The 25,780-nt window shown below is 33.8% G+C and overlaps 1 protein-coding gene across 4 annotated transcripts in view; it reads left to right on the forward strand.

Annotated features, from left to right (window-relative positions):
* Positions 1-25,780, forward strand: part of Mhcl (Myosin heavy chain-like) — a 366,371-nt gene that overhangs the window by 309,214 nt on the left and 31,377 nt on the right. For all 4 annotated transcript variants that reach the window (XM_076398159.1, XM_076398158.1, XM_076398160.1 and 1 more), the window contains one exon: positions 12,725-12,814. In XM_076398159.1, coding sequence (XP_076254274.1) covers positions 12,725-12,814 — 90 coding nt within the window. The remainder of the gene's footprint in view (positions 1-12,724; positions 12,815-25,780) is intronic.

Raw genomic sequence — 25,780 nt, forward strand, 5'->3', positions numbered from 1 at the left:
AATATCAAATGAAACAATTATGTGCCACAATACAATAATAACAAGTTATATATGCATATTATGTATTATTATTGTTACAATTAATGCAAATTTATGATTTAACTAGGTTTATCTGATTTATGTTGTGAAATATTTTTAATGATAGCTTAATAAAAAACAATAGCTTATCACAACCTACTCAATGTGTCTTAATCAATCAATCACTGATTTACAGATTTAGATCCATCTTTTTAAATATTTTATTATCGGATATGATGAATTACTAAAGATTATAAGAAAAATCGCGTATTTAATTATTTATTTAATATTTTTGTCTTAACGTATCAATAAAATTAAAGTTGAATAAGTATAAAAGATCGCAGAAAATGTTATTTATATATTTCTTACGCTGTGACGAGATTAAATATGTCGGTCTAGTTCGATATATTTAAAATGTTCATCATTTGATGAGGAGTGTTATGTTTCAAACTCATTATCTTATGGCTTCATTGAATATATATTAGTGCAGATATACAATTTTAAGTCTTTCGAATAGGGAAACTTGAAATTACATTTTCCTTAGACTTATATCAACTAGTCAGATCTCTAGGAGCTATGTGCTTCACATATATTGTCATATTACATATCTGGTATCTCGGTATGGCCACTGTCTCAAAACTGTATATAATACTATATATAAAATGTATATAATACTATCTCGCATATATTTAAAATGCGAAGTACAAAATTTTTTAAGTCGTGTATTGGAAACATAAAATACTGAGTACAGTTTTAACTATTTTTATTTAAAATGCAAAATACAAATTGCAAGATACAGTCGGGTGTTAGGTTATGTAAATAAAACAGAATTAACCCAGTCCAGCCTATTAGCTATACAACCTATTATTACTATTAGACTATGCTATACTATTATTTATATGTAAATATACTATTGGACAAACAGCCTCTTGTTGGTGAATGAATAAACCTGAAATGACAAGCATGTTAAAGAACAACTATCTTTCTGCAAGTCCTGACTAGCATAAACTTGTGCTATTTTATATAAACACATTGTATATATTGATTTTATCGTTTAGGAAGCCTCTCAACTCTAATAATAAATGTATGTTCAAATATATTTTGAAGCCATACGTATTTGAAATGTGTCCATCATAAAGCCAATTTGGATCTATGAGTTTGAAATATGGGGTTACGCTAAAACATCAAACCAATTAGCAATCCAACGCCAAAACAAAGCTCTATGGTTAATACCAATAGCACTGCTTATCGCTACTTAACCAAGAGAGATTTCAGCTTAAAGTATGAAATAAGTTTAGCTCTATTTTAATTTAGGAAATACTTTAATTTAGTATTAATACTAGTACAACCGAACAGTGGCAATACATTAATTTGCCATACCTCCGCGTCAGATATTTGAAATAACAGGTCAATTGAAAAGTCCCTGGCACATAGATGGCGCTACTAGAATTACATATGTTTTTAGTTAGCCATAACCCTCATAAGATTCGTGTATAAATTTGACAGCTGTCGGATCATTAGTTTGTGAATTATAGCATTTTGAGTGAAGCAGCTTTTGTTATTGTGGAAAAAATGGATGAAAAGGAATTTCGCGTGTTGATAAAATATTGCTTCTTGAAGGGAAAAATATAGTTGAAGCAAAAACTTGGCTTGATGCCGAGTTTCCGGATACTGCCTCAGGAAAATCAACCATCAAGGATTGGTATGCTAGGTTTAGACATGGTGAAATGAGTACTGAAGACGATGGATGTAGTGGACGCTCAAAAGAAGTTGTTACCGACGAAAATATAAAAAAAATCCACAAAATGATTTTTAATGACCGTAAATTAAAACTAAATGAAATAGCAGACACTCTTAAAGATATCAACTGAACGTGTACGTCATATCATTCACGAATATTCGGGTATGAGAAAATTCTGTGCAAAGTGGGTGCCACGCGAGCTCACTTTTGACCAAAAACAACGACGAGTTGATGATTCAAAGCAGTGTTTGAAGATGATCAAGCTTAATAAACCCGAGTTTTTGCGTCGATTCGTAACAATGGATGAAACATGGTTCTATTATTTCACTCCGAAGTCGAATCGACAGTCATTCGAGTGGATCACACATGGTGAACCCGCTCCAAAGGGTGGGAAAACGCAACAGTCGGCTGGCAAAGTTATGGTGTCTGCATTTTGAGATGCGCGTGGAATAATATTCATTGACTACCTTGAAAAAGGAAGGACCATCAACAGCGACTATTATATAGCGTTACTGGACCGTTTGAAGGACGAGATCGCTGAAAAAACGGCCGCTTTTGATGAAAAAGAAACTACTGCTTCACCAAGACAATGCACCGTGTCAGTCAGTGAAAACGATGGCAAAAAATCCATGAATTAGGCTTCGAATTGCTTCCTCATCCACCGTATTCTCCAGATCTGGCCCCCAGCGACTATTTCCTGTTCTCAGATCTCAAAAGAATGCTCGCTGGGAAGAAATTTTCGTCGAATGAAGAGGTGTTCGCCGAAACTGAGGCCTATCTTGAAGCAAAGGACAAATCGTACTACAAAAATAGTATCGAAAAGTATACCAAATATGCGTTTGCATTGTTCTTATTATAGGATTAATTATTTATTATTAATTATTATTATATTAAAAATAGGATGTTCTTACTTGATCTACATATATTTTGTAATAATTCATATCAACATTGTTACCCGACATTAAAAAATGCCAAACCACTTATACAACTCGACAATCCCACACATACAGCGACTTATATATAATTAACAAATTAACAACAATCAGAAAAAGGACATTTGACATAATTTATCTGCGCTTTTATATCGTAACTGATAATATCTTATATAATTATCCTGCACTGACGTTTATTGGTAAACTGGTTATATTTATTGCCCACTAACAAACCATTTTGTCTCATGCACCGGACACCTTTTCTAGTGGGTACCAGTTGAGGGTACGTAAGTTATATCGTTTTGTTTTGTTCTTTTATCGTATATCAATTTTTTTTGCTATCGTGGAATCGCCGCGTTTTATTGAATAATTTAAACTTGACTTGGGCGCACCCGTTCAAGATGTCGAAGCGAATGCCGGTTTCAGTTTTCTACGGTTTATTTATTGCTGCTTTTGCGTAGATCTGATATGTCATAAAAGTCACACGACGTGGCATGATTATAAGCCATTTTTGTGCCATAAATATCTCGATTTTTAAATCGCTTTATAAGGTATTTATAATCGTTTCTCGATTCTTATACGTCAGTATCTGGATAACAAATTAATTTGTTGCGGTTGGGTTTGTATCAAGAACCTAGTTTTCCATTTTTATCGGTACAAATCAATTAATTCATTTAAAAAACTAACTCAAAGAAAGTTCTTGAGAGATATAAACATATTTTATACTGGTCAGTCGACTAGTTTAATTTTAATATCGATATTTTCTTTGCTATTTGTTCTTTTTTATTTTAAATTCATAATTTCTCTAGATGTCATTAGTTCCATTTAGTGTTCGAACATTTGCAAGATCAGAAGGTTTTTTTTCATTGAGACGTCTAATGATATTATGCACATTTAGACGTCTGTACTCTTCAGTCTTGACGTGGTTTTGGATTTCTGATGAGAATCTGTTGATATATTTTTTTATGTTCGCTGATTTGTCCCTCAATTGTGTCCTGAGGTAGTCCTATTGGAACCAAATTAGGATATGTTTGAGGGGAAGGGAGGGTAAATCAAAGGAAACCCTCAAATTTCAAAAGCACGTACGTTCTTAGATATTTTTTATCTAAAATAATCAGATATTTGTGTAAAATGTTATTACTGAGCTGATGTGACGGAAAATCGGAACGTTGTTCAGTGCAAAGGCCATTCAGCTTGCTTTTTAAGAACTAACTTTAACATATAAGAACTCGTTAGAATAATGTAAACAATTGTCTCTCTGGTATAACGGTTAAAGCGTTTAGCTCACAAACGGAAGTCGCGGGTTCGATTCCCGGTGGGGATAATAACTTTTTCATGTTGTTTAGTTAGAACATTTGTCAAATCACCTAGGCTGGGTAACGGACTCCGGACCCTGAAGCGCTTCTTATTTTCAATTATTGTTTCTTTGCTCCTAATTTTCCTCATACGGGCTGCACATTTACTTGACCTACCCATTGTACTATTGAATTAAGTAATTGAGTAATTTATTGAGTAAATATCTAATACTAGAAAGAGGAAAATAAAGGTATCAGTAATAATACTGGTAAGAATGGGCTCCCAGTTCCATTCCTGTTCTAAGTTATTGACTAGAGACGTAATCTGTTTCTGACTGACTCTTTCTTTGGCCTCGGCATTTTCAACCAGAGTAATTGCAAATATTAAGCAGCGATTTTAAATTTATCAAAACTAACAGATCGCCAAGATATGTAACCTCTTATCACTAATGTTTCGAAATATTTTGCAGACATTTGACAAACGGACGACTTGCAGGCTGATTCGGTTATATGTTCGAACGTATCAGACAACATTGTGTCTTTTTTTTACCCGACTTCAGAAATAGAAAGGAGTATATATATATAAATTCTCCGTCAATTATGGACCGATTTTCAAAATTCTTTTTTTGTTCGAAACATTGCATTTCCGAGGTGGTCCCATTGGAAGGAGTCAGGATCAGATGGGGAAACCCTCATATTTTGAAGGCATGCACAAAGTTTTCGCATATTTTTTATCTAAAATAATCAGATATTTGTGTATAATGTTATTGCTGAACTGATGTAACGCAAAATAGGGAGCAGTTCAGTGCAAAAACTATTTAGCTTGATTGTCAAGTACTAACCATAGCATATGAGTCATATATCATATCAGATTATAGTCAGTGCCAAGCCCAAATAATACAAAAATAATAATAAGTTTCTGACATGTACACAAAAGTAAATTACGAACAAAACAAATCTAATTTGTTGCTCGGTACCGACTTCAAACTGATCAGTTGGTAGTAGTTAAAATAATATTGTAAATAGATAAATAGGTTTAGGTAGGTATTAAGCTAAATTGTGAATATATAATATAATATAAAATACGTGTAGTGGATATGTCAAAGAAGGTTTTTGGTTTAGTTTTATTTAGTTATTACAACGATTATTATTTACATATTTTATTTTAAAACGTTTCTTTTTGTTAAAAATCTAAGTTTTTGTATACTTTTTAGTGAGTTCCTTATTTATTTTTTGAATCCAATTCAATTTTTTTGTAATTTTTTTTCTTTTGTTTAACTTTAATAAAACGAGAAGGAAAATATTGTCTGATTCTAAAACGTATTTACAAAATTGCGGCAGGTAATATATTAAATATTTTTATGGTGTGAGTTCACTGTTATTTTGAATATATAGATATCTTTCCCGGTGTTAATACTATGGAGTCCGAACTGATATATATTTACGAAGCAATCATTTGTCATCCGAACTACCTCCGACATCGGGATACCGTCCGCGGCTCCTGCTAAACGTACCGTGTAAAACCAAAGTCTTTTTATCATCGCTCCGCGATGCAACATTATCTAGTTACTCGCGGAATTTATGTCCGAAGATCCGCAAGGGAAATTAGCATCGGCGGGCAAATAATACCCATTACCTTTTTGTGGCGAAACCGCAATAACTCCGCGAACGAACGGGCGTCGTCGTGTCTTCACGTCTGATAATCGCGATCGGCCAACGGCTACGGCCCATCTCCGACAGCGGCGACAGACGGTAAAAAACGGGCGAGATCGCCAATAAAAACGGACAGAAACCAAACGGCCTCAAGGTGTCCGAGGCGGAAAAATGATGGCCGGTACCGGCGATGAGCTGCTGCCGCGAGTCAGACCGCGTCGATTTATCTGTTTGGTTTTGTTTCAATTAACCTGGGGAGCAGCCGGAGTCATTTCTCGTTGATTTCTTAAAATCGTCGATACGCATCATCAAAGCTTTATTTCCTGGTCCAAGTCTTATTTTATATGTTAAACGGATAATATTGATCGCGGTCAAAGATATTTCAACCGTTTAGCAATAAGCCTTAGCAATAATCCAAGTAAAAAAGTTAAACAATTTTTTTCGTCAAATTACAGCAATTACGAGAAGTTCTTTTCCATTTTTTTGACATTTTTTAAAGATGGTAAAAGTTCAAAATTTTATTATCAATCCAGTATATTAATATTAAAGTATTTACAACAGATGATGTTACTGTTTGTTAAATGACATCGGACACATTTATAACCGACTTCAGCTTGAAGATCACTAAGAGGCTTTACTTTTGGGTACGTATCATTTCGTCGAAGTATAAACGAACAATGTTTTCAGTGCGTGGATTTTTTTTTATTATTTATTATAACAATCTAGTAAATGAACACCAATTACCTATTTGTTTGTATCCTAATTTACTGGGGTTTAAAATTACATTGTTATGTACCTCGGACGTCTATGTCCCTGTTTTTACTTATCCATACCTTTGGTTTTACTCTCATTAATCTTCTGATTGGGCCATCATTATCTAGAAGCTGGAGAACCTCAACATTGATGTGATAATGGAGCCTCTGTTCATGTCTTTGGGCTTGTGTTTGGATGACATTATCGACAGTTTCTACTTTCACGTCCTTATGCAGATTGTCGTTATAAATAAGGGTCATGATATTTGGCTGCATTTTTATAGGGAACTCCTTGCTGACTTATACATACTGATTCATTTGTTAAAGAAATCAATATACACTGAGTTATTTTAACTCATTTTGTATTTTGGCAATAGCTGTTTATAACCTTTCGGTTGATTCGTTGTTGTTATCTCCAATGGCTAGGATTACTATATCATCTGCAAATGTAGCGACAACATTTTCATTGAATGTTTCAATTAACTTCTTATGAAGATAATAAAATATAAATTGATTCGTAGATACATCGTTCTTGCGAGATAGCGGCTGTCGATGGACAATACTTTGAATTAAACATTGTTGTACTGATGTTTCACAGTAAATCTTCAAATAAAAAAATCGGTTAGTAGATGTATAGAGAAGGTTAGTAGTTTCGTAGCAGTAGTAGTAGTAGGTGTAGGTGTAGTAGGTTAAAATCTTGATAACATATCCTATATATTGTTGTTTCATATCAAAATAAAATATTTTTAAATAGAAAAAATCTACTTTTTATTAGTGTCAAAAAATAAGATATAATGATAGCATATTATGTTGTATATGTGAGCATCCATCCTGTATCAGAACAAATAGCCATAACGACAATCTGAACTAGTGAATATTAAAAGAGAAAACACCCAAGTCTCGCCCTCTATCAAGCACTCAAGGACGGAGCTGGACAACTGGTCAAAATTTGGTGTAATGAATGCGGCCTGATCAATGATGATTCATCAACTTGTTCTGTTAATCTTCAGTTATATCTTCTAATCATTGGTTAATTAATTCTTCACTCTTCTATCTTCCATTTTTAAAAACTTTTTATCTTTACAATTATCATTCGAATAACCATCTCGCATACCACGTCTGATATGAAAAGTGAGGATGGGCACGTGGTGAAGTGATAGATACTAACGGGATTGTTTATGATTTATTCGAATGATGAGAGACCGTCCAGTTTTTTTTTGAGGCCTGTTTTACCGGCTGAAAATGTTTCCTTGCTGATGTTAATTCAATTTAGAAGAGAAGGGTTCCCGTGAAGGCACTTTATTTGAGATATGAGAACCTTAGGCAGCTTGAATAGCCACTTTTGGGGGGATATTAACCGGTCTGATGTGGGAATTTTTGGAGAGCGGAGGTTGCATGGAATTTCTTTTATAAGGAGAAAACGAACCGTCTTATTTCTGGTTTGTTAGTTTCTGTTGTGTTTGTTGAATGTTTGTTGTGTTGAATTTGGATATTTCTGACAAACCGTGGCGCGTTCAGAGTTTGGCTGAGAAGTTTATTTGGCATTACCTAAAGCTTTTCAAGACCGTTCAGTATCTGTGTCGGTATTTTTATATGTCCAGCTCTATCCTTGGATCCTTGATTGAGAAGAGGGGGACTTGAATGTTTTCTCGTTAATGTTAGATATTCCATAATTTTATAAAAACCTTGTGTCTTCTGGGGAATACCATACTATTTGCATAGACCAATTCAAATTGTTGTTATCGCTATTTGTTCTGATATAGGATGGATATATATATACTTTGCTTCAAAATAGGCCTCACTTTCGGCGATCACTTCTTCATTCGACGAAAATTTCTTCCCAGCGAGCATTCTTTTGAGATCTGAGAAAAGGAAATAGTCGCTGGGGGCCAGATCTGGAGAATATGGTAGATGAGGAAGCAATTCGAAGCCCAATTCATGGATTTTTGACACGGTGTATTATCTTGGTGAAGCATCACTTTCTTTTTCTTCAAACGCGGCCGTTTTTCGACGATTTCGTCTTTCAAACGGTCCAATAACGCTATCAAATAGTTGCTTTTGATGGTCCTTCCTTTTTCAAGGCAGTCAATGAAAATTATTACATATGCATACCAAAATACAGACGCCATAACCTTGCCAGCCGACTAATGCGTTTTCCCATGCTTTGGTCACTCGGCTGGACTTTGGACTGTCAATTGGACTTTGAAGTGAAATGATGGAGCCATATTTCATCCATTGTCACATATCGACGCAAAAACTCGGGTTTATTGGGCTTGACCATCTTCAAACACTTCTCCGAATCATCAACTCGTCGTTGTTTTTGGTAAAACGTGAGCTCGTGCAGCACCTACTTTGTATATATATATATATATATATATATATATATATATATAGTATATAGGTTAGTATTATATGTTGTAGTTTTTACTTTCCTTTACACATCCTGTTATATAACCCAAATTAGAAGGGAAAACTGTAGGATTCCACAACTCTGAAATACATTTTTTTGTTTAATATTAATGATTTTTGTTATTAATAACGTTATACTGTTACCAACATTGTGTAATGAAGTGGAATGAAGTATCGACAATGATTATAAATTATAATTATAAAATAAGAATACTATTTAAAGAAAATTATATAATTATTTTTTTGCTCTTCGACTACCATTATCTAGACCCATGATAATATCATTAATGAACGTTGTTAACATACTTATACAACATAATTAAAGTAAAATCCTGTTTCGTAATTTTATGCAATTCCGATTTCTTTCTTTTCTGTTTTTTTGTTCTCGTATTGTTCTTGTTTATCATTATGTTGTTGCGTATCGTTTTACCCTCCCGTATTATCTCTCTCTGTCGAGCGCGGAATTGCATTCGTATCTGTTCTACGGACAGGTCAGTTCGCATGGCGAAACCGAAGTCACTTCATAATAACACCCGTCATGCAAAACGTGTAGAGCCGGCCGGCCAGCCTCGCTCCGTGCCTCTCAGGCTTGATCGATTATCTAAAAACTCGACCTCGGCAATTCTACTAATCGCGATTACTTACTGGACGAGATTGTCGGCGATGAATCTTCATTGAACGAGGTATGTTTCATACAATTATTATTTAAGATTGAAAAGGGGATGGCTTATTTATCTGAATTTCCTGTACATTGTTTCTACAGGGCGGTCCGGTAATATATTGGGCATGGGAAAATGTTCGTGGCGTATTTTGTTAGTAAAATTTAGCTAAACTAATTACTAACAGGTCAATTGAAAAGTTCCCAACCTGACACATACATAGCGCTACTACAATTAAATCCATATGTTATTTAGTTAGCCCTAACCCTCAAAAGATGCGTATATAAATTTGACAGCTGTCGGATCATTACTTTGTGAATTATAGCATTTTTAGTGAAGCAACTTTTGTTATTGTGAAAAAAATGGATAATAAGGAATTTTGTGTGTTGAAATAATGCTATATAAAATATAGCTTTTTGAAGGAAAAAAAAACAATTGAGGCAAAAACTTGGCTTGATGCCGAGTTTCCGGACACTGCCCCAGACAAAAATCAACTATCAAGGATTGATGTGCTAAGTTTAGACGTGGTGAAAGAAGCATCGAAGACGGTGAACGCAGCGGACTCCCAAAAGGGGTTGTTAGCGACGGAAATATTTAAAAAATCTACAAAATGATTTTGAATAACCGTAAATTGAAGCTGAATAAAATAGCAGACACTCTAAAGATATCAACCGAACGTGTACATCATATGATTCAGGAATATTTGGGTATGAGATAGCTCTGTACAAAGTGGGTGCCGCACGAGCTCACGTTTGACCAAAAACAACGACGAGTTGATGAGTCGGAGAATTGTTTGAAGATAGCCTAATAAACCCGAGTTTTTGCGTCGATATGTGACAGTGGATGAAATATGGCTCCATCATTTCACTCCAAAGTCCAATCGACAGTCCAAAGTCTAGCCGAGTGACCAAAACATGGGAAAACGCAACAGTCGGCTGGCAAGGTTATGGCGTCTGTATTTTGGTATGCATATGTAATAATTTTCATTGACTGCCTTGAAAAAGGAAGGACCATCAAAAGCAACTATTTGATAGCGTTATTGAACCGTTTGAAGGACGAAATCGTCGAAAAACGGCCGCGTTTGAAGAAAAAGAAAGTGATGCTTCACCAAGATAATACACCTTGTCAAAAATCCATGAATTGGGCTTCGAATTGCTTCCTCATCTACCATATTCTCCAGATCTGGCCCCCAGCGACTATTTCCTTTTCTCAGATCTCAAAAGAATGCTCGCTGGGAAGAAATTTTCGTCGAATGATGAGGTGATCGCCGAAAGTGAGGCCTATTTTGAAACAAAGGACAAATCGTACCAGAAAAATGGTATCGAAAAGTTGGAGGGTCGCTATAATCAGTGTATCACCCTTGAAGGGAATTATGTTGAATAAAAAAAACTAATTTTGCCAAAAAAAGTGTTCTACTATGATGGGTCGGGGACTTTTTAATTGACCTATGCCTTTCCCTGTGGTCTGTATTTTTTTAAACTTCTTTTTACAGTAGGCAATAGAATCTCTATAAAATTAAAAATACTATTTACCCAAATTATGTGACATTGATTCAACATTTTAGTTAGATACGCCGTTTTACCTTGGCGTTTTCACATTTCATGCAAATCACTAGGTTTTAATCAATGAAGACGGTGTTTGTACAATTTTATGGATGGATGAAGCATGTTCATTAAACATTTGGAAGCTAATAATGACATTTTAGGCAGCACAATTCGTTGAATTGTAACAGTAATGTTGTATTCGCAAAATAAAACAGCAGCATTAATAAGATGAAAGCCGAATGAGCTTGGAATGAACATAGTTGATCTGGTAGACCAAATTAAACCATAATTTGGCTTAATACATAATAACAAGACTGATGTAAAACGTTTCATGTTGAATGGGTATATATGGATATATCACATAATTATAAACATATTATAATATCAAGTCATGTTAATAAAGTGTCTAGCATTGAAATCTTTATTATATTGGTCGTTTTTTACTTGATTACTAACAGTTTATCCTCTAGGAATTCCGTTTGAGTGTAATCCCAATAATATTCCAGAAAACACATAATAATTTGAAAACGTTAAGAAATTTATGTACCATATCACAAAATTATATGCACAATTACCCCAAGTCAGCTACAAAAACCTACAGAATATGGAAACAATTAAAGTAAAAAATTAAGAACAATTAATGTCTTAATGCAGTAGGGAGTATCGAAACTATTTTTCACGATGTGTTAATTACAATTTATTTTCATTCACATTTACATAACATGGTCATAATTAAGCTGATTTGATTGAAACTGACAGGTGACCTGACGACTTCCGTACAATGTTTCGAAATAAATCTCACGTTTCGATTTTTTTTGACGATGTAAATTGGAGCGAACATCAAGGTACGTCCAACATTAAGTGAATTAACCGACAATTTCGGTTGCAACATTGTTGTACAATCCGCAAAGTGATTCTTTAAAAGTTTTCGATCAGTTGTAGGCGATTAAAGATAATGAACGGTAGTTTACAGGAAAATAATTCGGCTTAAAAGAACTAATAACAGTGATGGGAGGAATGGTAATCGGTGGTTGGACCTGGCAACTGTTTCTGGGGCGAATGTGTTATTTAAATAATAATTATTTTTGTTTTAAAATGTCAAATCACGTGGATATATACAATCTGAATAAGCCTAGTCAGGCGCTTTAAGAACTGGACCAACGTATCACATTCATCTTTTTCATGACATGTTTTCATCTAGGATAGAAACAGTATAATTGATTAAATTTCTTTTTTCGTATACCAAACAAAATGATGAACGTATAAGAAATAATGTTTCTTGCCAATCTAATAAGTTGACTTCTGTCTAATTATAATAAATAATTAAACTAGATATCAACTAAACCCAACTAAAAACTTTATAATCTACGCTCATTGAACATTTATGTATGCGTAATAATCTCCTTAAGTATTTTCAGTAAAAAATGCCTTGAATTAACTAGCACGGCAGCGTATCATTATGATTTTTCTTCCTCCGACAATTTCCATCTCGAGATATATTCATCGCCGCTGTAAAACACTTTTTGCCGCTATGGGAATCGAACTCGCACTGTTTATTCGAGTAAAGTAAATCGAGTGGAATAATGCGGCAATTATCTATGGTTGGAGATTGTTTCTCCTCTTTTTTCCTTGCTGTTTGGTGATACCTGAACGATCGTAAAATGTTTCTTTACGTATGAAAGTTTCTGGACGATTTAATATAGTGTTTGTTCTTGTTACAGGAAGAGTTGGAGGCATTGAAGCAGAAACTGCAAAAATTGGATTACGAGCGGAATTCGTTGAAACATGATAACGATAAGTTGGAGGCCAAGGTGAGTCATTTTTTAAATTAATTAGATATTAATATTTTAAGCCTATATTAATTAAACTTGTTTCACTACCAACACTATCTAAACTCTTAAAATCGTCTTGATAAACATTTAGATAACTGATTATTGTATAGAGGCCTCAAAATTTTTTTAAATATTTAAAGTCTCCTTTTTATCAACGAGGGTTTATCTGAACTTACCCAGCCTGGTTACTGATGTGACTCATTTTCCTTGTTGGATATTACCCTCTCGTCTAGGACAATCACAAATATTAAACAATTACAAACGTAAATTTACGACCATGCCCCAGCAGGATTCGAACTCTGACTATCGCAACAGTAGGTGGACCGTCCTGTCGCATTTACCGCTGCGCCAACCAAGTCGGCTGTACGTAGAGTTTAATTTCATTGACATTTAAGACCATGGATCTTCTCATCAGAAATTTCATCTGATCTCTGGCCAGTTAATCTAGTAGTTGAACCACATTTAAAATGCTTGCTTACCTAAATACGTTTAGCATTAATAGAAGATTCAAATGATCTTCAGATCCAACATTTTAAGAAAAGAGAAAAAATAATCATCAGTAGAAATCATTATGAATTAGAGACATCATTACAACAGAATTTAAATTGTAAAAAAGTAATGTGTCTGGATCATATTTTAAAGTTAGATAAGGATTTTCAAGTTCTTATCTCAACACTACAATCCAAACATGTAGCATATTAAGTTTAGTTAAGTATATTCTCTTCTAAGAAGCTTTTTCTTGCAAACAAACACAAGTAGATGCACTGACATATTAAAGTTGAGTTTAACACAAACTAAACTAAAAGTGAACTGACAAATCAACATGAAATTTTGTTTATATTCCTACGAAAGGTGCTGTACTAAAATGATATTGATTTTTGTTCTGTTGTTGGTAAATAGATGGTGTTTGGTGAACTTCAACTGAAAAAATAACTAGTTTATAGCGATTGGTAGCCGATTTATAAAACCCGTACATTTGAATACAATGTATATATTATGCACTTATCTAATTTACGACACCGCAGGCAGACAATGTATTTATAATTAATTAATTATTTAACTGTAGGCAAAAGCAGCAATTAACAGGGCTTACAGGACTAAATGTCCCTGTTGTTTTATCAGGTGATATACTAAGTGGTAATTTAGTTAATGTTTAGAAATGAAGCCCATGGCTTTATACATTACTATTTCTAAAAAAGTTTGAATGGTTTTAACAAGTTTTATTGATTGATTTGTTTAAATTATTACTCTATGGCTAATATTATTTTTGAAGGTGGGATTTGGTGGGTTCGTAAAAACTCTAGATTTCAATATGTCATAATTGGTTGAACATTATTTCAAAGCCATTAGATATCAGAAAATATGATGTTAGAACAGCAGTTATTTTGTAATGAAGAAAACTTAATTTTACCAATATGTTTGTTATAATTAAAAATTCTGGCAAAGTAAAGGTAACAAGTCAATTGAAAAGTCCCCGGCCTACCATAGTAAAATACTTTTTTGCGAAATTAGTGTTTTTTATTCAACATAATTCTCTTCAAGAGTAATACACTGATAATACCGACACTTCAACTTTTCGATACCATTTTTGTAATACGATTTGTCATTTGCTTCAAAATAGGCCTCAGTTTCGGCAATCACCTCTTCATTTGACGAAAATTTCTTTCCAGCGAGCATTCTTTTGAGATCTAAGAACAGGAAATAGTAGTTGGGGGCCAGATCTGGAGAATACGATGAGCCAAATTCGAAGCCAAATTCATGGATTTTTGTTATCGTTTTCACTGACTTCTGACACGCTGCATTGTCTTGGCGAAGCAGCACTTTCTTTTTCTTCAAATGCGGCCGTTTTTCGACGATTTCGTCCTTCAAGCGGTCCAATAACGCTATCAAATAGTTGCTTTTGATGGTCCTTCCTTTTTCAAGGCAGTCAACGAAAATTATTCCATGTGCATCCCAAAATACAGACGCTATAACCTTGCCAGCCGACTGTTGCGTTTTCCCACGCTTTGGAGCAGATTCATCGTGTGCAGTTCACTCGGATGGCTGTCGATTGGACTTCGGAGTAAAATGATGAAGCCATGTTTCATCCATTGTCACATATCGACTCAAAAATTTGGGTTTATTACGCTTGATCATCTTCAAACACTGCTCCGAATCATCAACTCGTCGTTGTTTTTGGTCAAGAGTGAGCTCGCGCTGCACCCATTTTGCACATAGCTTGCTCATACCCAAATATTCGTGAATGATATTTACGGTCATTCAAAATCATTTCGTGGATATTTTAATGTTTTCATCGGCAACAAACTCTTTTGGGCGTCCACTGCATTCACCGTCGTCGGTGCTCATTTCACCACGTCTAGACTTATCATACAAATCCTTGATGGTTGACTTTCCTGGGGCAGTGTCCGAAAACTCGGTATCAAGCCAAGTTTTTGCTTCAACTGTTTTTTCCCCTTCTAAAAGCAATCTTTTTATCAACACGCGAAATTTTTATCCATTTTTTCACAATAATAAAAGTTGCTTCACACAAAATGTTATAATTCACAAACCAATGATCCGACAGCTGTCAAATTTATACACGCATCTTTTGAGAGTTAGGGCTGACTAAAAAACATATGTATTTAATTCTAGTATCGCGATCTATGTGTCAGGTCGGGGTCTTTTCAGTTGATCTGTTATTATATTGTAGCAATTTACTTTTACTTAAATGTCGTAATAATAATTATTATACCGATTGAATAAATTTTATATTGCCATTGATACGTAGAAGGTAAAGTACTAATTTTCAAGTTCGAATCAAAAAATCTATAGACATTATTGGATTTTTAATCTCACGTACTATATGAAAATACTGAATGTATAATACCATATACATTTCCAAGAAATACCATATAAAATTTTAATTGAGTCGATATACTTTGGTTGTTTGCACAATTTTTATAGAGCTTTCGTTTTTATTTTATTGTTACAAGGTCTAATTATGATAATTTAAATTATCTCATATTTTCACGAATCTAAATTCCTTTATCTCTAATTATACGTCAGCGCAGTCGAGATAGTCATCCAGTAAAAAGCCTACGAACAGTAACGCAGCCAGCATGAACAATTCATGGTCACGTGCAACCGTAATGACGTGAAGTAATGTGCTCATGTATCTTTAGCTACGCCGAATATCTAATCAAGCGTCATGGAATACAATGAACCATAAATGAGCTTCGATAATATATCTATTATTACGGCGGATAACTAATTTCCTTTAATTGAACATACCGAACGAAATGCCATTTCCTAGTTTCTCTCGGGGTTTCGGTGCCTTGAAGTTGTATAAGCACGCGAACCAAAGAAAGTGAAAATGTTTTAGTGAGATTTATTTATTCTGTCATTCATTGATTAAATATTAGTGTTAATTATTGATATTATGCTAAGTTAGAGTATTTTGGATCTAGAAAGATAATCAAACAAATTGATTTCAAGAAGATTATTTTGAATTTTATTGGTTATTTTGTCGAGTAGGTAAATTACATGTGAAGTTTCTGAAATAAAAACAGATACAGAATTTTATACAGAAAGTTACTTGGAACGTATATTAAATTTTTAAGCCACAACTTTAAGTTTAATATATAAACACAGCATATAAAATACAAAATGCAAAAATTGAACAACAATAATTTTTATTTCATACTATCCTACTACTATATGGATTATTGTGGATGAAAATAATATTATATTATAAACAAACTAGCGACCCGCCCCGGCTTCGCACGGGTGCAATGCTGATACTAAATTAAATACACTACAGAAAAAATATGAACGTTGTATATAAAAACATAGCGGCCCGCTCCGACTTTGCACGGGCATAAAATATATATGCCTATGTCACTCAATGAAAACATGATTAAAATCGATCCAGTATTTTTGGTTCATTCATTACTGCCCTTGGCCTGCACGCATTAAATTTGGAGTAAAACAATTCCTCTTCCCCTATACTTACTATGAAGATTTCCTGCTATCTTTGGAATATCTAAATTCATACAATTTTTATTACATTACACATTTTTAAACGCAAATTTTAAATTTGTAATATCTCCGAAAATATTTGTTTAATTTACATGCTGTAAGGAACCATATTGATCTATATTAATTGCACACTGTATTTAAGGTACTTAATTCGATAAGGATTAATGCCGTATTGCTTAAAATAGCTTCGTAAATAAGCCATTTTCTCACGTAAAAAGTAAACAATAAAAATGGTTAATGTGGGTTATCCCTAAAAGATAAACATATACCATCGCGGACTTTTTTGTAGACCTTTTTGTGGTGTACAATACTGTAGTACATTAATTTGATCTAACTCGTAGAGTTAGGCAGCGTTTTTGCTAATTGCTAAATAAGCCTAAAAAATAGGTTAATTTACGACATCACGTTAGAAACCTCTAAAATTAGCAATGTTGCCTTAGTATATTATGCATGTATTATACATATAAACCTTCCTCTTGAATCACTCTATCTATTAAAAAAAACCGCATCAAAATCCGTTGCGTAGTTTTAAAGATTTAAGCGCACATAGGGATATAGGGACAGAAAAGGCGACTTTGTTTTATACTATGTAGTGATTAACGCTTTTCTACATTCCTTTATATTTGTATTTTAGTGTCTTTAGTTCTCTAAATATATTGCTAGACCTAATAGCATTCGTCAAGAAAGAAAATAACCCGGAAAAAGCCTATTCTCATCTATTTATTTGATATATGAATGAATATTTTTCTTTATTAAGTTTGGTCTGAGTCAAGTAAGGGCCATTTTCAGGAAACTTTCATTTTATTTTTTCAACTAAAATATATTGGCAGATTGAAAATAGAAGTATTTATTGTGTTATGCACTCAAAGTAAAAAATAAGTCAATTATTCGATCGCCTCAAAATTCAAGGAATTATTACAATGCAAAATCGATATACTATCCTTAAACATGGACAATGTTTTGAATAAAATCTATCCAGGTTTGCTTAGATGACCGTCTGATTTTCTGTCCTCTCTGTCCTTGCTTCCCATATTATTTTTTCCTGTCTTAGGTGCTTCATGCTGTAGGTAACCCCATCAACTGAGTTGCCTGCTTTCTATATACTCTTCCGCTAATGTAATAAAAAGTTCCTTCCTTATTTCTGAACTTATTGAACTTACATCACTGAATCCAACACTGAAGCCTGTCCATTTTTTTCACCACTGACTTTTCTGAGATTTTTCTGAATATCCGTGTTTCACAACCAAATGTTAAAGTTGATCTGTAAATTTATTTGTACACTTCCATCTCAGTTTTTCTTGATATTTCCTTTTTACTAATGAATTTTCTATTTCTAGTTCTACTATTCATTTCCATCTCCTGACTTTCAGTTGTCGATTTGTATACCAAGATGATTAAATATATATCCAGAAAGATCTATATATATTATTCAGATATGGGTTTGGAATGTTTTTGTTTCATGGTAATTGCAGTCTTGATTCTTTTAATAATTATAGTATTATACTAATTATAGTAATTATGATAATATTATAGTAATTATTCTTACGATTTCTCAATTAAATATGTCAGCTTCAAAGTTCCAAAAAAGCCTTAAATAATCTATAACCCATATTAAGATGGTAGCGAGTAGATTGCGTTAACAATATTTAATTCACCAATTCTATAGCGAAAAGTACCAGATTAGGATAGTGACATGCTCATTGAAATTATAATACAAAAATTCATTTTTTTCTCATGAAACTTTAATTTTTACTTATCCATAAAGTATATATTTCAAATATGTTACATCCTCTGAATTATACATATAACTCCGAGTTGTATATAGACTTCAGAAGAAATAATGCTAAAATTCCTACCCGATACATAAATATTTATAGATATCGAATCGCGAAAACGTTATAACGGTTCTGATTTTGATTAATTAAGTTTGCATCGGTGTCGAGGAAGAACACGTCGCTTCTCGGGTGGACCTGGCAAAAAGTGCCGTAATTTTTAACGCTAAAAAGCTGCTGCCATAAATCGGCCTCGGCAGTGGCGGCTAATGCATAAACGCTGAAGTACAGCAGAACTTCCAAAAAATAATTATGTAATCTCACTAAAATACTATTATATATTTTTCATTAGTTACCAAAAAGCAAATCCCACTCACCATTCTTGAATTCTTGTTCTAATAAATGCTAAAAAAACTACTATAGTAGTGCGAGCCGCGAAAGCAACATGGACTAGTGGAATAATTTACCGTCTGTAGACTATCGGCTCAGCTCTCGCTATTATTTGTCTGGGCAACGCGATCGTGCTCTGCGAGCTCCTTCAAACACCCGCGCGGCACACCCCTATCCCCTGACCGTCCTAACGGATATTCTTCGGGGTTACCTGATTGGGAACGCCTCTGACAGCGATCTGATGTGGAAATTGTTGGAGAGAGCTGAGGTTACATAGAATTTCTTGTATAAGGAGAAAACGAACCGTCTTATTTCTGCTTTGTCAGTTTCCCGATGAATTTGGGTATTTCTGACAAACCATGACGCATTCAGAGTTTGCTCGAGAAGTTTATTTTGCATTACCTGAAGCTTTTCCGCTAGTTCCGGCCTGATAAATAGATACCAAGTGTTAGATTCATATAACATGACGGGTCTGATAAGCAGCTTGTAAAGTAAAACTTTAATCATCGAAGACAATTTACTTTTTTTGTAGATCAGAGGGTTAAGCACTGTGGCGACACCGTGGCCTTTAGAGATTGACCATAGGAATCTACGGTCAAAGATGAGACCGAGATATGTGGCTTTTTGTCACTTTTTCCACTCTCAGCTGGTAGGCGCGGATGTCTCTCTGATTGTGAAAGATTATGGCCTGGGTTTTTTGGGGGTTGATTTACAACCTATCCCTCTAGAAATTTAACCATTGGACTTTCGCATTTAATTCATTTTGTAGTTTTCTCTGAGCGTCATCTACAGAACGAGAACTGGCGAAGAAAGCTGTGTCATCCGCGTATTGGGCGGTTTCAACATCTTTCTTCAATGGAATGTCTGACATGAAGAGGTTGAATAATGCTGGGGCTAATGGGGAACCTTGGGGGATTCCTGCTTAAGACTGGAAAGTGTATTAACGCAAAAAAATTATCAGGTCTTCAGGTAAACCTGCTTCGATAGCTTTGTGTATTATGCCGTCGTGCCAAACCTTGTCAAACGCTTTTGTTAGGTCTAAAAAGACCGCGCAGAGCTTGCGCTTTTTCTTCATGAAGAAGTGAATTTCTACGGCCAGTCTAGTGGTCTGGTGTGCATATGAATATTTGACTCGTCCTAATGTTAAAACAAGACAGATATTTAAGTGGAGATTTTACTGCATTTTGTCCAGCACCGTATGGCCCGTATGCGATATCGGTTATCTGTATTGGAGTTTTACGAGACTTTCTGTCAGAATAACTGTAACTATGGAAGTGCTTCTTAATTTAATTAATGTGAACACATTTTTTAAATATTCTTACGAAGAAATGTTGTAATTTAAAGGAAGAGGTAAACTATTCCCAGATATTATTATATAATAATCTAGTGCAAATAGAGGGAAAAGTTACACCCGTAAATTAATAGACATTTACTTGAGAAATGAATGAATAAATCAATTTGTGAATGTAAAAAAAATGCGTTATACTGTTTTCCCTGTTTACTTTTTAGTGGCGATAAAATTTGGACAGAAATAGGGGTCATCGGTGTAGAGCATTTAAGTTGAAAATAAAGACATGAAAACTCTAAAATCCGTCTTCATAATTGTATGGAATTTGCATTACTGTAAATATACAGAGACATAATGAAAATGTGTTAAAGAATAGGTATGCTTGATCAAACATTATAAATTGCATTAAATATTTTGGTGCGTTTGAATTGGTTCTTCAGGGACATGACGAGAGCGATACTTCACAGAATCCAGGGATATATCGTGGATGTAGGGAAATTTTTCTATCTTACCTAAAGGAATGCTTCAGTATATAAAGGCACCTCCAAAGAAATACAGAATGATCTGTTGCAGTGTGTGCTTGAAGTTTGTCATGGACAAATAATTGATGAAATTAATAATTCTTCATTGTTGGCTATCATGACGGACGAAACAACTGATGTTGCTGCAAAATCTCAACTGGTAGTTATTTTTTGGATATGTTCACGATGATTGGACCAATTAAACGGTTTTGGAACTACTTAATTCCTGAAAAATGTGATGCAGAAACACTTAGTAAAATAATTTTAACAATTTTATAGATAAAATAGATACCATCTCATTGAGTTTATGGATGAAATAGAAGATCAATTCTCTAAAAAGACAATTTATAGTGCAGCAGCCTCTATTTGCCGTACATTAAACGATGCGATGTCTGAATTTTTAGGTAACTTTTTTCCATCAGGTGATGCCCCACGTAAATATCCCTTTTAACCAACTGCAGCAAAGAAAAAGTGAAGCTACTGGAATAAGAGACGCAATCGATAATTTTGAACGCAGTATTATTCGAGTTTGAAATAATATTGATAACATCATTAGTGAAGAATCAGATATAATAAGTCATGAACCACCAGAAAATAAACGCAACCGTTCAGGTAACAGTAAATTTGATCACTCAATTTCTGCTTTAGAGGCGTGTGATGTTATAATAAATTCGATACAAAAGATCTATTTTATTTTAAAAACCATCTAGTAGTTGCATCATTTTTCTTTTCGGGATATTTTGGAGAGTATTGCGATAAATTTCCTGAGGATAAACTAACTTCCGTATGTTCCTTTTATCCAACACTTGAAAAAGAACAATTACGAACTGAACTGTCAGTTATTTATTCAAAAAGTAATTACTGAACATTAAATGGTGTACTACCCCTTCTAAAAATTCCCATGACCACATCAGACGCCGAAAGGTGTTTCTCGACACCAAAGCGCATCAAAATGTTTCTTAGAAATTCAATGGCCGAATATCGTTTAACAGCTCTTTTCATGCAAAAGTGAGCAGAAAAGAACGTAGGATGGATCTGATTTATAAAAAAGTTTTTTTTTTGCAAAAACCTAAAATTTTTATCAGGAGCCGCCACTGGGCCTCGGTAATTGCACGTATAATTTCAGAAGCAGGAAAAAATGCACGCGGCAGCGGCGGGCTTTTAATCGACGATTATGCCGATTGCAGTGACATTAAACAAATCGTTGCGCGGACCACGCCCTCCGTGTCGCTCTAGTAGCATTAACCTAAATTCTTCTTTCCGCATTGTGTGTGTGTAATCGGGTGTATAGACATTCGTTGTTATTGTTATTATTGTTGCCGGTTTGACTTTATCAGATCTATTGGCTAATGGCTAAGGGAAGAGGACCTTGAATCGTAACACCTGTTTAGCTACAGGATATATCATCACGTGATAATATGGAATAGAATAGAAAACGTATTATATATTATTATATATTAAGCTTATGAATTAGATTTAACGTTTTTATTTAATTTAAAGCTTTATTGTGAAAATCCTGTATAATATATTTTATTCAAAGTATTGTTAATAGATGGTCGCTATTTTCCCCATATTTCAACAATTTACGGGTTCTGGAAAGAATGACGTATCTTTTGCGGCTATCCACGAATCGGATCATATGTCGGAACAAGCAGTAATCAGAAGGAGAATGGTCTGGATAATACGGCACTTTCCATTTTAATGTTTCCAAGTATGTTTTCATTGATGATGAAGAATATCATTGTTTTCTATTTGCTCGTATTCTGGCTGTTTTTCGCGCATTGCTCGACACAAACGCATCACTTGTAGTTGATGAGAATTGCCATTTCTGGTTTAATCTACTAATGTCTTCAGATCCTCGTCTTCAAATGTTTTTGGCTGCCCAGAACGCTCTTTGTCTTCGGTGTCAAAACCACCACTTTTAATTCGTCGAAACCATTATTCACGTGTTGAAATCGATGAAGTATTGTTATCATAAGCTTCACACAACATCCGAAGAAATTAAATCGCCATTTTCTTGAAATAGAAGTAAAATAGGAAAACTTCAGACACTTTCAACTCACTAAAAAATGCTTTGTTGACACTTTAACAAAATATCATATCCTGAAGAGCAAAGCCTGTCAGATAGATTTCAAGATGAAGTTGGTACCCGATGCGATTTAATACACATTAACATCATCCCATTGTTAATGCTTCTTATTATATCTAATTAAAGTAATAACATTTTGTAGAACTCCACCGTCAACAATTAATGCGATTAAAATAGGTAATTAAAAGAAAAACAATCAGATTGATTAGTGAGAAAGTATTTGTCGTCCCTTACGATAATACTGGACACTTTTAATTACTGGCCAAATGTAGAGGATGATCTTCGTGAAGTTTTGTTTTTTATATTACATCTTCGATATTAAACTCATTGTTCTTTAATTTTTTAAGCAACATTGGCAAGTAATAAAGATAAAACTAAACATATATGTCACAAATACGTTTATTAACACCGAAAATTCACTAACATGATTTATTAGCAACATTTTGTCAATCTGAGAAAAGAATGTGTTATACATCTATTTATATAATAGTATTGAATGGATTATAAATATTTAGGGAAGATTTATATTTTAATAACCGTTAAATTGTTTTGATAATCGTTCGAAATGGCAACGTTTATGAATTGGTGTCAGTGGAATGTTTAGCTGTTCTTGTGTCCTCTTGCGGAAAGTAAAAATTCAAAGTTCACCCATGAAGCAGGTAGATGTCGCTATAAAATCCGCAATCGCGTAAATACGTTTTGCATAGAACACGCTGCTTGATGTATAATGAATTTTACATTTTTGCTTTGTTCGTGTTCGTTTCGCACTTTGATTATGTAAACTTTTAAGGTGTTTTGTCGTAATTGTGCAACGTGCATTGAATGGATTAATAGGACATTGAACGTTAGAAAGTGTCGAATATATATGGATAATTTTCGGTTTGGTGGTATGCATCTGAAATGAAACAAGCGAGATTCTTTTTTAGTCAAGCATTTTATTTGCGAATTATATCAGAAATATAAGTCACAACATCAACTAACATCAAAATAACCGTTTTTAAAATCTTGAATCCAATATTTACATATTGAAATGGATGGAACACGTTTCCTCCGTTACATGGTCACATGGTGTTACATCTGTACTATATGGCGGACAGCAAAGCAATTCAAAGGCATACTTCTATCATTGGCTCCTTTCGGCATCTTCTGTCTCTTGTTGTATTTAATAAATAGGATAATAAAAAATGCCCCTGTAACTTTTAAACACATGCCAGAGTATCATGAGATTTACACGTGTCCTTTGAATGTTATGACTACTTAGGAAGGTTAGTAGATGGCGCCATAATTATGTCAGACCTGAGGCTTATTGAGTGACGTGTTATAGTTTAAAAGGAATCGAGGTTTTAAACCATGAGGATTAACGTAATCCATCAATTAAGACACTGGATTGGGAATATCTGCTGTTAAGTTGTAATAATAGATATCTTAACATGATCCTTCATGACGGATGGACGGACGGAATATAAAAATAAATTTTTAAAAATTAATAAAATAGCTTCGATATTTTTTGTTGATAGCTTTTGTTAAATTTGTAATGTATTTTTTGAATAGTTCATGTTTATTTATGGAAATGACAATAGCGATAAAATGTTTGTTCGTAGTTTTATTGTGAAATAATTTCCGGATGGTTTGTTTATGACGAATATCTATCAAAATATCTCATATTATGCCCCTTTAACTACAGTTGGCGATAAAAGTTAAATTTAGCGTTCGAGTAAAGATAAAAGCTTTTCAAATAACTGCACAAGCTATAAAATTTGAAGCCAGGTACATTGATTCAGTGAGAGGAACACAAAACAAGAATTTGTTAAAGAGTTTTAATTTATTTTGTATTATTTTAATGTATATATGTTGGGATGTCATATTTTAAATTACTTTATTTAATTATCCTCATTTTCCTCTTCATTCTTAACAATAATTCTATACCCAAAAAGTATCATAAATATATACATAATATCATGTTAGACAAAAAGCAAAATACATTAGAACCAAAGTAAAACAACTATACTGGTTAGTCGCAAGATACTCTGAACTTAATCTAAAATCAAACACGTTGATTTATAAGACAATTATAAAGCCATTTTGGATCTATGGGGCGCTAATATAGGATTGCACTAAAAATTCAAATCAACTAGTCATCCAACGCTGTCAAAACAAGGTTCTTCGATTGATTACCAATGCCTATCGCTACGTAACCAACGAAGAATTGCACGATGACCTGGAAATCAAATAGATTAGCGAAGATATCCAAGATTTCGCCTTGAAACATGAAAGAAGATTACTAAATCATACTAACGTGGAAGAAATACAACTGCTGGACAGCGCGCAGAATATCAGGAGATTGACACGAACCAAACCATACGAACTTATATAAAGTGAAGAAATGATGATGAAGGAGAGTTATTAACTACATCTATCTAGTCATGTTTTCCTTCATAAACTAAATTAACATTTAATGGGTACTCCTACTGGTGCATTCTACATGGTTTTAGAACATAAGCTTTTCACACATTGTCGTCACTGTTTTCTAGCAGTTGTAATACTACGATGTTTTGTAATCTCTGTCCATCATTACCCTTAGATTTACTATTAACTTTGTTTTAGTAAGTTTGGATCATATAATATTAAAATTCTTCGTGGAACTCCATGATTGTACACTCACCTTAAGTGCACACTAGCTTCAAGATTTGCTTGTATAATAACAGTTTCTTATGGAGTATTCATTTGGTTTGGTATCTAAGCAACCACTACAATTTTAGTTTCAATGACTGAATAATTTACATAAGGAATGTAATTTTAAGTATCAAAAAGAAACATCCAAAAATTTAGGAGATTCATTAATTCATTTATGAGACAAATTATTATCCT

Source organism: Rhynchophorus ferrugineus, unplaced genomic scaffold, assembly GCF_030347505.1.
Source record: "Rhynchophorus ferrugineus isolate W39M unplaced genomic scaffold, kcgeb_rfMv2 rfM3, whole genome shotgun sequence".
Lineage (NCBI taxonomy): Eukaryota > Metazoa > Arthropoda > Insecta > Coleoptera > Curculionidae > Rhynchophorus > Rhynchophorus ferrugineus.